At 41.2% G+C, this 15,971-nt stretch overlaps 1 protein-coding gene across 2 annotated transcripts; it reads right to left on the minus strand.

Moving 5' to 3' along the window:
* Positions 1–44: 44 nt before the first annotated feature.
* MYSM1 (Myb like, SWIRM and MPN domains 1) lies at positions 45–15,938 on the minus strand. 2 transcript variants are annotated; one of them, XM_017733501.1, is made up of 19 exons: positions 14,026–15,938; positions 13,762–13,832; positions 13,421–13,498; positions 13,264–13,290; positions 12,662–12,740; positions 12,068–12,166; positions 10,720–11,474; positions 9,751–9,881; positions 8,694–8,797; positions 7,751–7,828; positions 6,611–6,699; positions 6,237–6,291; positions 6,101–6,151; positions 5,192–5,266; positions 4,670–4,858; positions 4,349–4,481; positions 2,473–2,578; positions 2,296–2,350; positions 45–1,493 (listed from the first exon to the last, which is right to left on the minus strand). In XM_017733501.1, the coding sequence occupies exons 2-19, from the start codon at positions 13,824–13,826 to the stop codon at positions 1,329–1,331; spliced, it is 2,334 nt and encodes a 777-aa protein (XP_017588990.1). In that variant the 5' UTR covers positions 13,827–13,832; positions 14,026–15,938; the 3' UTR covers positions 45–1,328. The 2 variants fall into 2 exon arrangements, with proteins under 2 accessions (XP_017588990.1, XP_017588989.1); XM_017733500.1 differs by having other exon boundaries at positions 2,296–2,353; positions 14,026–15,937.
* Between the last annotated feature and the right edge of the window lie 33 nt (positions 15,939–15,971).

Here is a 15,971-nt window from a genome sequence, read left to right on the forward strand (position 1 = left end):
TAAAGCTTTTCAAACTCTTTATACAAACAAGAAGCTGAAACATATAAAATCTTAAAATTCCATTTATGTTATGTAGAACTATATATATACACACACATATTTTCTTAACATAAAACTTAGGTCCATTGTCTCCCCTCTAGATATAAACTCTAAGTCTTGCTTGAGACTTTCAAATATATTTTAGACCTCTTTGAGAAACTCTGCCCAAGATAAACGTGTAAATAGTAATACCTGTAAACAAGTCAAGTTTCCTTAGTATTTAGAAAGCAACATTTAAAGCACACTTTTGCTAAAATGATTCACAACGATGCAGCTCATGAAACATTTCCAAGTTGCAATCAGGAAACTTCTCAATCAAGACCAATCTGTGACTGATTTATCTAAATATATACCTGTATGAAATCATAACTGAGGAACTGATATAAACCAGTGTTTTCCCATTGAACTGCACATTATAGAGAAGACTCTGAATATAAAAGTGGGGATTTTTTTCTTTAAAAACACAAATCCTTTTCTTCTCATTGCACTCAGTTTGCCATCAATTAGGAGCTCTTGTTTCCACAGGAAACACTGGCAATTAGAAGTGGACAAACCACAATGATCTGGAGAACAACAAAAAAACCTTCCTGTAGAATGGAAGGCCAGAAAGATGCAACCTGTAGTAAGACAGGAGTTACCATTTCCACTGGAAACAAACACAGCCACTACTGAGAAGTCATGAAACTCATCAGCTTTTTCTCCCCAGTATAGAAGCAGGATGGCAGAGAACGTGCCAAAAAGCTACGTGACCATCAGAATCAATGGGGAAAAGTAATATGAGAGTAATAGTAAAAAAAGAAATTGGGTGATGTATTTTGCTACCACTGAATGAAACTTCAGACTGGATACCAGGAAAGTCTGAGCTACAAAACTCTCAGTTAAGTTTCCCTTTTGTGAACTCATTCAAACTTACACTCCCTAAAGCAAAGGAACAAATTCATTCTGAGTTAGAGGTGCACCTGTAGATAAAAGAATGAAATAAAGTTTCCAAACTGAAGGACTTGAGAGAGGATCAGCTCTCCTTGAAGACTGATGCACAGCATTCTTGACAGGGTGTGCTCCTTCCCGAACATCAGGCTGGTCAATCATTAACCTCATTAGCATTAAGCATTCCTTGGGCACACAGGTCACGACATTAAGAGTTTTCAAAGTGGTTTTAAACCACAACAATAAGATGACACTGGATTCTGTAACACTCACTATCAAAACGGATAAAAATTCTGAAGGAGTTGACAGAAAATGGAGAGGAGAGGAAGAAATTAAAAAAAAAAACCAAAATTCCAAAGCCATCACACCGGCAATTCATGTGAACATTCATTCTCACTTCCTTCAGCATTATCCCTTTTCTCACTCTTGTACGTGGAAAGGAATAAGTTTTCTATCTGAGTCAAGAACTCTTCAGCAATGAGGCAGTTTGTTACCTTGCCCAAAGTCTTCCTCATGCACTCCAAAAGCTAGGCAAGAGAAAAAGAAATTTGTTTTAAATTGCCATTTTTACCCCCTTTCATCTGGTAAGCATTGCAAAGCAGTTTTTATTTATTTATTTAGGATTAACACTACAAAAAGTGTTTGTACATCATAAATTTAAAAGGAACAGTCACATGGGTGATCTAAACCCAAGTCTTCAAAACCAGTTACCCAACAGCTAAATTTCAGAGCATCTATCAACTCAATGTTGGTTTATAAGCAAAGATGTGTTGAGAGGAAACAAAAAGTTCAATGTGTGCAATTACTGTGTGCAAGCTTTCTTTTTATGTCTTTGCTTTGGGCACAGTTTCTGTCTTGGCTGTGCAATAACGGTACAGCTGCCATCAGTCAGAGCTGCAGAGCAGTGACTACACTGACTGAAAAATTAAGGTTCCTACTTATCCATGATAAACATGGCACAGCAGTATTTTACTGGTGGAACAAAGGAACAGGAAGGCCAAGGCTGCTCTCGAGGTGTGTGCAGGTCTTGACAGCGAAAGAACACAAAATGCTGAGAAAAGACTGAGTAATTTTTCATTAATTCTCCTCCAAACTGAGGGTCAAACCCGGTGTCTGCACATAACCACATCCCCACCTCTCCCAGAGGAGGATCTTTATTTTCACTGTGTTGTAAGTAAATAAGCTGTGCCACAGAATTCATTTATTGTCACCAATTTACATCTCTGATTTGTAGAAGTGTAACTAACTTCAGGTGACTTCTCCTGATATGAAACAGATTTGCATTTAAAAACACATCTAACATTAAAAAGTTAAGAGAAGAAAACTTACTTTTTGCAAACAAGTCAGGTCAGAATCTCTATGAAAAATTTTATCCATGGGGACACTGCTGTTGGAAGAAAAACAAACAGGAGTGCTGGGGAAAGCAGCCACAGGTCTTGACTGGAACATAACAATAAACATAGAAACATTCCAACCTGTGTGTTTGTAACAGAACTAGACACTTACCTATGGCAAAATCTGTATTTTTCAATTATCCACCGTGTTTTTTCAAATATTAATTCCCACTGAGGCTCCTCCAACATCTGTTCCGTTTCAAATTTGTAGGGCAGGCCTGCAATCAATTGAAGATCATTATTCAGTGTGTTTTTCCTGTTTAGTTTAGGTGCAATCCCTCCCTTCCACATAATTGTTCCTCATTTATTACTGACTGCAGAAGCCTGTAGTTGTGTTCCTTGACAACATTAAAGAGGTTAAAGTAAAAGGATGACGTGTTTTGGATTCCAAATTTAATTCTGGTGGGAGTAGGAACAAATCTGTTCTCCTCCCTGCCCTTGCCAATTCCCATTCCATAAGGAAGGGCACAAAAATCTACAACAAACCCAGAAATGGAAAAATTAAGTGTTTATAACTTAGTAGCACTTTTTTAGTCTCTGTAAGATTTATATGGTTATTAAATTAATTAAAAAGGTTTAGTTTTTAAGTATGAATGGGCTGATGGTGAAGTGCTGACTACTGTTCTCAATTTCAAAGGAATTTTGCTCAAAAATGAAGAAATTCTACTCATTTACTGCACGTGGGGGAAGAGAATGTTAGAAAATATTTTAAAGGAGAATCAGAAAGTTATTTGCAGAACACAATTTGTTTAGCAAAAATCAGGAAGAATGAGACTGTACGTTTCAGTAAATCATTTCCAAAGAACCAGAGGAGATGGCATTTTGTAAAACCTTGATTTCAGGAGCGAAACAGAAATCTGAAATCCTCCGACAGAAAATGCACGTGACTACAAAAATGTCTTCTAAGGGCAATAGAGTTTGTCAGTATTTTAACTCCCCCCACAAGGGGGAAAAGAGGATAGAAGTGCAGGACTCTCAGTGTGGTAAACAGGAACTGGGGCACAGATGTGGCCACTGCTCCCCCGGCCCCAGGATTGTGCAGTGAGGCTCCAGGCAGAGGGGCTCCCCTTCCTGCTTCCACAGGAAAAAACAGAGGGAACTGTGGGCTCACAAGGCCTCAGTTACTGCTGTGCCAAGAGAACTGGAGACCTTGGAGTGTGGATGCCAAAATCAGGACTTTATAAATAGAGGGAGGAGGAGAGAGAACAGGTAGCTAGCAGAACTATCTACTGTTATCAGGGGAATTTCCCTCAAATCCATGTCAGGAAAAGAGCAGAAGATCTCATCATCACTTGCAATACAGCAAATTTTATGTGGTATGTCCTTAACTGTTCAAGAAAGGAAAGGATCCTGTTTTCATGAAATGCCAATGGTATTTTTAATCAAGAATTTGTTCCCTTGGGGGGGGGGGTTCATGCCAGCACCATTTCAGCTTTCATGCCTTGTGTTCCCCTGGACAGCTGGCACATGTATGTGATCCTTTGACCTTCTGAATGCCATGCTACCCAAAAATTAGGGATTTTTGGCCACTATAGCAGCCAATTCTTTGCTATTTACTTCTGTCTCCTCGAGCAGAGAATCTGTTCAGAACACTGTAACGTAGCAAAAGCCAAGTAAGATATGAGACAGTTTCTAAGCTGTTCATATGGATTCTGTATGTAAATAACAGGGACCCATGTCCCAACCCTTACACTTCTTTCACGAATTGTGGGAATTACTAATACAGAAGATCAATCTTGTATATATTTATACTTGTGTATTCCTGTCCTGACAGCACAGAAGCTTGCAGGTTTATTCTTTCAGTGAAATGCATGGGTTTTTCCAGCACACGTTACCATTATGAATTACACTATTTATATAATACCATCATATTACCAATATAAATACATAAATACTGATTTCTCCGGTTCAAAACCGGACATTTTCCCCTTAAGATCCAAAAGGGGAAGGCAAACGAGGACACTGGTTAATAAAAGACGGGTACTTACGATAGGAACCGTCAGAACTGATCTCGTCACTAATGACCAGACAGGTGATCTGGGAATAGGGGAGAGGATTATTCCTGTTGTAAGGGCTTATGATCATTCCGATGAACATGGCACCACCCCTGGAGAAATAGCTCTAAAAACACAAAAACACAGAAAAAACCCCACATACAAAACTCCAATCTTGTTCAGGCAATGCCGCAATCTAAAAAGAGCATTTATGTCAATTGATGCTGAGCTGATGTAAGATGCATTGGTGCAACCCATAAACACCACGGAGGCCTCAGGGCTGTCGGGGTGCTCTGCTGAGTGCTTTTGCTGTACCTGGTATTTAGCCTGAGTGTCGATGTCCCGGATGGAGGGGTTGGGGTCGAAGGCGGGGTGGGAATGGTACCAGCCGATGACCTGGAAGCCCCTGGCCGCCAGCGATTCCGAAGCCTGAGTCTGGGACACCGGGTCCATCTCGCACTGCAGGCCTGTGCTCAGGCTGTTGCACGGCTCTGCTGCACACACCTGTGAAAAGAACCTCCAGCTGCATCAATGCAAGAAACCTCCAGCAGTTACATAAAACTTAACGAGTTTTAAGAATCATTTACCAGATCTTCCTCGTGATGCAGCTGACACTTGAACACAAGCTTAACTCTCGTATTTCAAGACTACAGTAATGAACTTTAATATAATTAATTAATTGCCCTTCAGAATGTATTTCAAGACTACAGTAATGAACTTCAACTTTAATATAATTAATTAATTGCCCTTCAGAAGTAAGTTACATTTATTCAAATTATAGCTATGATCATTCCAGTTTCGATATTATAGAGAAAATGTGAAAAGACAAACACTTACTTCCACGGTCTTATCAGCTTCAGAGTACCTTCCACCGAGCAGCCCAATCACTTCTGCCAGAGACACGTGAGAGTGCTGGAATGAGATCAAACAAGTAGGAAAGTCCAAGTTGTGGGATTTCTCACAGGTCAGTGACTTCTCAAGGATATGGAGAAGGAAAGCTCAAGACAACTCAAGACTCTCAAATAGCCAGTACTTCATTTAAAGCAAACAGAAAAGATTAAATTTGCTTATTATATACACACCACAGATGTAGTGCAAGGGTGCAACACTTCCATACACGAGGCAATGCTGGCTTCAAAAACTGCAGCCTGGGCAGAGCTGAACAACTGCACACATTTTGGTACAGCCCGTTGTTCTTGAAAAAACCCACACGTTGCTTTGCAAACACAAAATCAGTTCCCAGACTGGGAGAAAATGAAGCCATAGATTTCAGAAGGGCAGTCTGTTCCAGAAAGTAGCTTTAAGCAAGTTAGATTTAAAGTATGACAGAGAGTAGTAAGTAGTAAAGCTCTCAGTAAAGTACCAAAGCTCTTACTACTTTTTCTAGAAGGTCAACAGTTGTACATTAAGCACAATACAAAACCCATTCATTTTAGGGGCTTTATTTAATACTAGATTCTCACTGCTAGGTCTGACTGGAAAGAATCACAGAATGGTTTGGGTTGGAAGGAAACTTCATGATTATCTCATTATTCCCCCTGTCATGGGCAGGGACACCTTCCATTAGACCAGGTTGTTCAGAGCCCCACCCACCCTGGCCTTGAACACTTCCAGAGATGGGGCAACCACAGCTTCTCTGGGCGAACTCTTCTATTTTCTTGGTCTTCTTATGTTGCTCATTAAAAAATCCCCCAAACCCACAGCATACACATCACAGCTTTTTGAAAGACAAAACTTAACGCTCACCAAATCCATTATTAAAAGTGCTTCGGAAGACACTTTCACCTGAAAGGGTGCCTGAAATGACAAACACAGTAATGAGTATAAGAAAAGTAACCCAAAGCAATGGAGCCTTCTTGGTAGTTCCCTCAGAGGCACATACCTGCTTCTCTTCCGTGAACAAACAGCATGGTATCAGCTGAAAGGGATCAAAGGAACTATAAAATGAAAGAAAATTTCTCTAAAGATGTAGGACAGTCAGGAAACTTTTCAAGTTTCCCACTGTCTCCTTGGCAAAGGAGGAATAACCTTGTTTTCTTCACTGGATTTTCTCATCCCACATTAGGATGGCTTCCACCAAATACAGAAATGTCACTTCCCACACTCCTGAATTCCAACATGGAACATCTGAAATGCATCCCTGCTATTTCAGACCACGATACATATTAATGCTTTGCAGGGTTCCAGCCTGACACTACACAGGACATTTGTTCAGTTCCTAGCAGATCTGTGTTCGAACACAATGCAATCAAATACCTTTTGATTTGTCTCGAACCTTTAGAAGATTTTGCAGGTTTCAGTTTTTCTTCCTCTCTCCTTCTTGCTAATTCTTCAGCCGAGAGATGCTGAAAAGATTTTTTAAAAAAATTCAGTATTTTAATGTCTGAAGTGCTTTTTCAGCCCTGACTGCAAAACCAGCCCAGAATAAATTCTTGATATAATTAGTGTATTACAAGACTATTCAAGACAGAGGCAACAGCCATGGCAGAACCAAGCAGTGTGGAAGGAGTGACAATCTGAGATCAAGTCCACAAGGTGTCTGTTTAATGCCTGATGAGAGAATTCTCTCACTCTCCAAGTCAATTAAATTCAGTAAAATCACAGCCCACATCACAAACCAGGTGTAAATCCAGGTGTGACAATCTGCCATTACCACAGCCAGAATTTATCATGACCACTCTTTAGGGATGAAGTTTTTCAACCTTTATTTCTGTCCAAATATGTATTTTGCAGGAAGTGTTGCAATTATTAAACTACAATTACTCAAAAGTAGGTATGGCATGATAACATTATGGAAGTAATTGTTACAGGAAATTACTGAAAGGTTGAAAATTAAGAAGGTTTTCTCTACAGGAAAATTGGATGTTTACAGTTCTTTACTTTTCATATAATTTGAAATTGTAGGAACAGACAAATATTTTCTTTCCAATTCTCCCATAAAATATTTAACCTTGTATGAATTTTTAAAGCACTTAATAAACCACAATATTCTGGGGATATTGCTAGTAGCAGAATTAATATTAGGAACTCATTATCACCTGCATAAGGAGCATAAGGAAACCATACAGGACTGAAAATGTAACATTTAAATGTTATTCTCCCATCCCCTACCATTACCATTAAGGCAGTTAACTGAAAGCAACGGGTCATGAAATCTCCTACAAGACAAGGCAAAGAGTTTTTATGGGCATAAAACCCCTGTGCAAACCCCAAATGCAGTTGTATTTATCAGCATGAAGATGTACCAGCTGCTGCATTACTTTCAAATTACACTTCCACAAGAGAGGGTAAGTCCCTGTGACACAACTGTTCCCTTGTCTGTTTAATGCAACACCACCTGCCAGCAATTAGCAAGAATTGATGATTTAAGGCACGTTTAAAACACAGGAGGGTTACCTCAAATGTCTGTCCTTCCAAATCCTTTGCATCACACCAGTTTCCCCAAGGGTCCCGCACTCGCCGTCTTCTTGTGCGCTGAGGCAAGAAACCACCATGAGTCAAAGCTCTTATCCTGAAAAAACTGCATTTCCTTCATCTAGGCAGCTATGAGGACATTGTCCAAAAGGTCACTGCCCCAGGAGTGGTACTGACACTCTGACATGTTCCCACAAGAGATAGAACACCCCGAGCTCTGTAGAATTAAGGAGCTCACAATCTGTCCTGAAATACCATCAGTGATATTTAAGGCTGCGAAGGCTGTTGGTATTCCCTGGAATATCAGCATCCCTGACAGCAACAGGGCATTAATATCCAGCTCTGAATTATTGCTCAGACAACACACAAAGCTATAAACTCTGTGTGTTTACATTTAGTGTATGCTACAGTTCTTTACATTTCAATTTACTAGTTTTAAAGTGGGATTGATTTAGTTTTCCTCTCATCAACTGATTTACTTTGCTGTGAAGTACTTAAAAATGCTACATTAAGTGTGAATATAAAAATTAACTTTGGCAAGCCTTGGTAATTCATGCAATTATAAATGAGTTACTACTGCATTTAATTGTGTGCATAGGGGTCTCAGTAAGCCGTAACACATACCTACTGTATTTAACAGTTGAAATGCAAACAATCACACACTGCAATGCACTTCACTATTTTCTGGCTAATAAATTGTGGGGAGGAGTGGGTTTGGGCTGCAGGGGAAGGCCTGCAAGACAACTGAAGTAAAGTACATGAACAAGTGAGTGGGTGTGAGACACCTGTACCTAGACTGACACCCCAATCACAGGGCACTCTAACGAAACTGCAACCTGAATGAGGGGAGAAATTCCCCGAGGTGCCCTGGCTTGCAAATGCAAACTGGGAGGATTTTCCCCCTTTCTTCTGCCCCAGGCTGTACCATGGACTGCAGGCGCTGGGCCAGCTGATAGGCTTCCACCGTGTCCTTGCCCTCCCTGCAGCGGCTCCTGTCGGCGGGCTGGGGCCGGTTGTACACAGCCTGTTCTGCAGGACACACAGGGGACAATTCCTGTGTCAGCAGAGCTCAGGGCCACTCAGCACTGCCACACACACAGGAATGACATGGGTAAGTGTTAGCAGCAAATGGCACAGGAAAAAAGCAACCAAAACCCTCACAGTGAAAAGACATCTCTTGACGTTCATAATTCTGAGTGATGACACAGCCCTCTCCCACTACACTTTTAAAACAACAGAACATCCTTCCTTATTATTAATTAATTTTTAGTAACTTTACTCTAGACGAAATGTACTTGCAAGACACGTTGCTCCTCTCCTAAGTAACTGTCATGCAGCTTTGGACCAAAATCCATCCAGGCACTCTAAGCCAACATCAAGTTACAGCTGTATGTTCACTTTTAACAGGTAACCTAATTTTAACATGTCAATTGTTTAAAAACTAGCCCTGAGGATGAAGGCATTGGGGTTTATTTAGGAATTAGTTATAATTTAGCATGGGAGAAGAAACAATTACTCGAATTCCAACTAGTAAGAAGACACGCAGAATTTCAGATACAGCTGGTAACCTCAATTATTCATTAAAATGAATAATTTCCAGTTTCTTGCTGGAAGGCAGGAGTGAGTAGTTCCTCCATGTCATCAGAATTTCAGATACAGCAGAATTTCAGATGCAGCTGGCATCAGGATACACAGAAAAGCACAAAACAAAAAACACATCCCACCAGCTAGTGGGTGGTAAACAGGAGGGAAGGGGAAAAGAAAGAAAAAATAAAAGGTTTTGTGTGAATCCAAAATTCATAGTCAACAGGTTACAAGCTCCTCTAGATTTTGCAGGGTAATGAGAGACAATCTGTCAGAAGGTCCTTCCTAGCAAGGATGAATGTGCATCCTCTGTGGGAGCAGCACACCCTAATGCTGGGCAGTCCTTCAACATGACACCAAAGGAGGCTCTTTATTGATTCCAACAGAAATATCTTTACCACAGCCAAAGTTGATTGCTCCTATCAGCTCCAGGTACGTGTGGATCCGCCCGATGCAGTTGACGTCCCCGCAGTTCTTCAGGCCAGGACGCACCGAGGTCTTGTTCAGGTATTTGGGTTTGCATCTCTCCCTGAAACAAAGCACAGCACCTTGTCAAAGAGCAGAACAGACCCCGAGGGGACAAGGGAATTGTGTGACCTTAACTGAGGTCCTGTTTTCACTCTCTAGGCACTTATTCCTTCCTTTCAAACTGATACGGAATCTTTTCAGTTCAACACTTCTCTGGTGTGGAATGGCATTTTAGTCTCTCTTTGCGACTAGAACAAGCTGTCAGAGCACAAGACAACTGAGTGAGAACAAAGTTAAACTCAGTAATTCTTTCTACTTCAAAGCAAGCACAAACCAACACTGGCAACCAAACTATCTTGAGCCTGCTACCACAAGTCACTACGATTCCTTACACTAATCCTCGGGATATGGAATATCAAATATTTAAGTGTACAAGCACCACTCCAAATTGATTCTTAATTTGAGGCATTCTTTTGGTCAACATTATTTGCTCTAGCACAGATTATTACTTCTTGCTGCCCTTCTTTAAAGGCAGGGCTACAGAATTAATGCCACTGGTTATTTTAAGGAACCATTTATTAAAACCATTCTTTACATACAGGATGGCAAAAATGGCAAGAAAATAGCATAGCCAAAACAAATGCAGCCTGTTCTGGTACAGGACATTAATTTTCTTAATGTTTCTAAGTACTTTCATTCCTCAGCTTCCAAAATGCCAGAGAAAAAATAGGGAAGATGGAGAAGAAGCATTAATAATGAATGCTGTTCACTGGCAACCTACCATACGATTAATTTTACTCTTTTCCGAAGTAAGCTATTAGTGCTAAGTAGTGTTTTAACTACATCAAACCAGGATATCTTAATCACTTATTTCAATAAAATAAATTAATGCATCTCACCACTGGTCCAAAATATAATTCCTGATTTTCAAATAACGCTCTGGTGTTTTGGCCTGGCGCCCTTCGAAGAATTCGGGAATAGCCTGCTTTTCTTCTTCCAGAATGATGCTTCTGTCAACCTCCACTTCTTGATCAGGTGGCTTCAGCTCCTCTGCTTCCTCTTGATGATCTTCATCCACTTGGCACGAAGAAGGAAAAAGCAATCCATTATCAGCTGGGTCTCTTTGCTCCTCACTGAGCTCCTGATCAGTTCCTTGTGCAGTCCCATGACATGTGACTGGTCCACCTTGTTCAGCTTTCTCAATGAAGTTATTGTACTGCTGGTAATCCAAATTCACAGAGTTATCCCCATTCAGGTGCTGGGAACACGTTGCTGCCACCGCAGGAAATACCAACGCATCCACTGTCTCTGGCCTGGTATGGTGAGGATCTTCTTTAGGTAAAGCAGTTGCAGAACTGTGTCCAGCAGATGAAAAACCTTGTTCCACTGCTTTTGTTTCTTCAACTGGACTTCTTGGAATAACAGGAAATTCAGATTTTGCAGTTTCTTGCTGGAAGGCAGGAGTGAGTAGTTCATCCATGTCATCAGTTATGTCCACTTCCTCATCATCTGACAGCTTTTCAATTTTCACTGCGTTCAGGTTGGGGTCTGCACGGCCTCTCAAGTTTCCAGCTTCTACCCTTACTCCATCCTCCATGGGAAGGCTGCTCCCACACTGACTTTGCTCTTCTTTTTCAGAATCACCATTTTTTGCCTTAGGAAAATATAAAACACTTTTAGGAAGGAGAAACAAACCAAACCCATCTGCCTGCCAAATAATCAGAACTATTTTATTGAAACAGCAGACATTCTGAAGTGTTTCTTCTTTGATTTATCCTTTTAATTTATTTTAATCCATTGCAACTGACTTTTACACAGCATTACTGGGATACTTTAGCCCAAGTGGAAATTTACATGTATTTCCAGTCAAAAACCCCTAGAAAGTAGTTATTTCTTCTTAAAATCCACGAAATCTCAAATGAGGATGAAGCTAAAACTACAACACACAGCAAAAACAGCTATATAGTGGAAAACCAGTATTTTCAGACTAACAACCAACAGTATAAGAGACCACAATTACACTACATTTATTGTTTAGTTATATCAGCAATAAAAATACTGGTCACGCTAGGAATTTGAAATCAGGTCTGATTTCACATTTAAATCTGCAAATAGGATATTGCACTTTTCTGAATATGGGAATGAATAGAGTACCTGCTTTGACAGCAGTGCCCTGAAAAGACAGATTAAAACCAAGCTACCCATTGGCAAACACCTTTTTGCCAGCTCCAGGGATGCTCCATTTACCTTGTTCCTAAAGTACTGCCGAGCGTAGCTCTTGACTTGCAGAACCGTTCGAGTGCCAATCAACTTGGCAATTTTCGTCCACCTGCGGCCAAATTTCACCTAAAACAACAAAGCACATGGAAGTCACCCAAACTCTGACATCCCATACATGGCACTGCATGTGTCAAATGAGTTCAAAACCTCGATTATTCATTAAAATACACACACAGTACAGCAGACCCATGGTAAAGAACCTCACTATTCATGTCCTACCAAGACTGAAACTGCATCCAGTAGTAAGAATTCTTGTTATTCTTAACTAGAGGATCTTCTTCACCCAGTTCAGGCACCCTGCTGCCTACTATCCCAAGCAATCCTTGTGCCTGGCAAAGCAAACCCTTTTACAACTGGCACAACCATATAATCTCCACAGACCTTACAACAGTAAAGGATTTCACTTGATTACCTGATCTACCTTAAGGACACACTCTACTTCCCATAGTTAATGCAGCATTGTGATTGTACAACGTGTTTACAATACGTGTTAACTCCTTTGCTGTTCAAGATAAACTCATTAATTCAATTTATTTTTTATATATATATATATATACTCACCAGTCCTTGCTCAAACAGCTCTTTTTCCTCTGATGTCCACTTCAAGGAGCAGCCAGGTGCTTTTGTAGGTGATCGCACCCTGGGAATGCAGGAAGCAGAAATCAGTGCTTTCCCAAATCCAGATATTCTCCAATCCCAGTCACTCAAGGCACCCTCTGACAGGAGGACTACTCCCCATCTTTGGTAAAACTCAAAGTATTGCTTTAAACATGAATGTGACTCAAAAATAAAATACGGAGAATCACATCAGCTTGTCCATCACAATGGAAGATTTAAGGCAACTCGATACTCATCAGTGACTTGTGGCACAGAAATACATAAAAGCAAGCAACAGAAAAGATCAGGCAAAAAAGCCAACTAGAATTACCAATTTTTTATTGTAAACCACTGTGCTACCAAAAAAAAACCCCAAACCTGGTTTACTCCAGCCTGTTGTCACACACAACAGTATTTCTTCCTGTTGAAAGGTCTCTTAAATAATTTTATACAGCCAAATAAAAGAAACTTTGATTTTTATTAAAATAGTATCTAGTAACTTAACAAAATCAGACACCACACTTAAAAATGCAATTCAATGCAATTCAATGTTAAAATGTACATACATGACTTTTCCAGTTTTCTTATGTGGGCTGCAAATAAAAGAGTGAAAATAAAAATTAGTAACTGTGCTGCTGGTGCATATCTCAGCAAATAAACTTATTTTAGAAGGACTTTTCTTTCTACTCAGCTAAGTAAGAATTTTTCCCAGACAGATCTTACCTTTTCATAGATCTTTTCTCTACTTCCTTTTGGCTGAGCCATATTTTTTCAGAAAGTGATTTATTAGATAAATAATATCTGAAACAGTCATTAAGTTTTCAAAGCACCAGAGATATTTGTACATGCGAGAATTTTAATAATCATATAAATTACACTGCTTCAGAACTACCCAGCTGTAGAAACAAATACTGCCATTTCTACAGCAGGATTTCTGCAATCTATCTACAAGATGACAGGGCTTCAGTCACCTTTACAGAGAAAGGTTTGTCCAGTTCTTTTGGAAAGAAGAGGTTTTTTAGCATTCTACAGGAAAACTTAAATCCAAATCAGCAAAAGGATACTCTTCTTCCAGCAACATCTTCTCTATGACAGCCCTGTTTTCTTCACTAATGCTGCTGTCCAACATCCAGGGCTGCAAATAACAAAAATACAGTTTAGTGTCTGAATTCTGTCACACTGTACTTAAGTACTGACAATAAACAGATTCTAAAAGTAAGGAAAAACCACTGGTTAAAAACCTAAAAGAGTGTCTACATGGAGGGAAGAGAGAACACAGAAGCTCTGATAACCTTGCTAGAAGCAGCATTCATTTAAAAAATACTTACAAGACTGTTGCCAGTTCTCCAAGATGAATCAAGATAGTGATCCTGCAGCAGGCTTGATGCTGTGTTTCCATGATCTCTGAAAGAAACTCCAGTGTTCAGAATAACTACATTTTTAATATTAAGAGTGTCATTGAGTTGTATTATCTCCACTAAACATTTCTACATCTTCCCCCAATCAGGTAAAAACAAACTGCTTTCCTGTCGAGGAGAGCTCCTACTTACACAAGATTTAATAGAATCCTGTCATACAGGGTGGTTAAAACCATAGAATAAAATCCTGGAATGGTTTGGTTGGAAGATCATCTCATTCCACTCCCCTAGACCAGTTGCTCTAAGCCCTGTCCAACCTGGCCAGGGCTCACCACCCTCACAGGGAAGAGTTTCTTCCCAATATTTAACTGAGTGCTCTTACAGACTTCATCCAGTTTATACTTAATCTTTTCTGTAAATAACTATTGATTAGAGATCTGTCACTGATTAACGTCATTGATCAACTTCCTTTTATTTTCATGCAGCATAAGATCTCCTTAATAATTCATGTAATTACTTGTTTTCAAAAATCTTTGCTTCCAGAACATTCAGACTTGTCTAATTAGCCCTATATTCCCTGCAGTGTTACTAAATCAAACTCACCTACTACTCTGAAGTGCTTTGTGCAGCACTTCAAACATCTCTTTATAGGATAAAAGATCAGGATGAGTCTCCATGTCCAGAAATCAATACAACTCCTGCTTCTTTTGGAGCATATCCAGGAGAGGGTGGGATCAACACCCCCCTTTGCCAGCAGCCTGTCTGCAGCAGTGGTAGGGGCTACTTGAGGGCAGTGTGTCTCTGGTACAAACCTCTCGTTCTCTCCCAGCACCTGCAAGTGCTCGATCTGAGGCATTACAGTCACTGCCCATTCACTCCAGCATCCCTTATCCATGAATCTGCTGAAGCCCAGAAAGCCAATGGCATCCTGGGCTGCATCAAAAGCAGCATGGCCAGCAAGGCACAGGAGGCGATTCTGCCCCTCTGCTCTGCTCTGGTGAGACCTCACTTGGAGTGCTGCATCCACCTCTGGGGTCCTCAACATAAGAAGGACATGGAAGTGTTGGAGCAAGCCCAGAGGAAGCCATGAAGTTGATAAGAGCAGTGGAGCACCTCCCCTACAAAGACAGGCTGGGAGAGCTGGGGCTGTTCAGCCTGGAGAAGAGAAGGTTGTGTGGAGACCTGATAGCAAACTTCCAGCTCCCTTCTGAAAGGGCTACAGGGAAGTTAGAGAGGGACTCTTTGCAGGAACTGTAGCGATAGGACAAGGACTAATGGGTACAAACTGAAAGAGGGAAAAATTAGGTCAGATATTAGGAAGAAATTCTTTACTTGAGGATGGTGAAGCCCTGGCACAGGTTGCCCAGGGAGATTGTGGATGCCCCAACCCTGGCAGCGTTGAAAGCCAGACTGAATAAAGCCTTGAGCAACCTGGTCTAGTGGGAGATGTCCCTGTTCATGGCGGGGGAGTTGGGACTAGAAGATCTTTAAGGTCCCTTCCAATCCTTAACATTCCATAATTCTATGAATCAGTTTCCTGCACCTCCCTCCCGGCGTTCAGCTTTCTGAGCCTCCCTGCCTCCGCGAGCTCGCTAACACAGTTACACAACCCAGCACCTTCTCTATGGGTATTTTAAGGATTCTCCCAGCAGCCTCGCAGCGCTGTTCCGGGCTCTGAGGGATCCCATGAGGGCGGTTCCGCGTTCTCCTCACACCGGCGCTACCACAGCCCCGTTCTCGGTGCCCTTCCCCACGATGCCCCACATCGGCGCTGCCCGCTCTCCACAGGCACTCCGTGTTACTCCAAGGTCTCTCCCGGAGCGGCGAGAAGCGCCCGGCCCGGGTGGCCCCCTCAGCAGCGGCTCCTCCCTCACGACCCCCGCCCACCGCGGACGGACGGGACGCGCTGGCCGGAG

Source organism: Corvus brachyrhynchos, unplaced genomic scaffold (genome assembly GCF_000691975.1).
Source record: "Corvus brachyrhynchos isolate BGI_N302 unplaced genomic scaffold, ASM69197v1 scaffold34, whole genome shotgun sequence".
Classification (NCBI taxonomy): Eukaryota; Metazoa; Chordata; class Aves; order Passeriformes; family Corvidae; genus Corvus; species Corvus brachyrhynchos.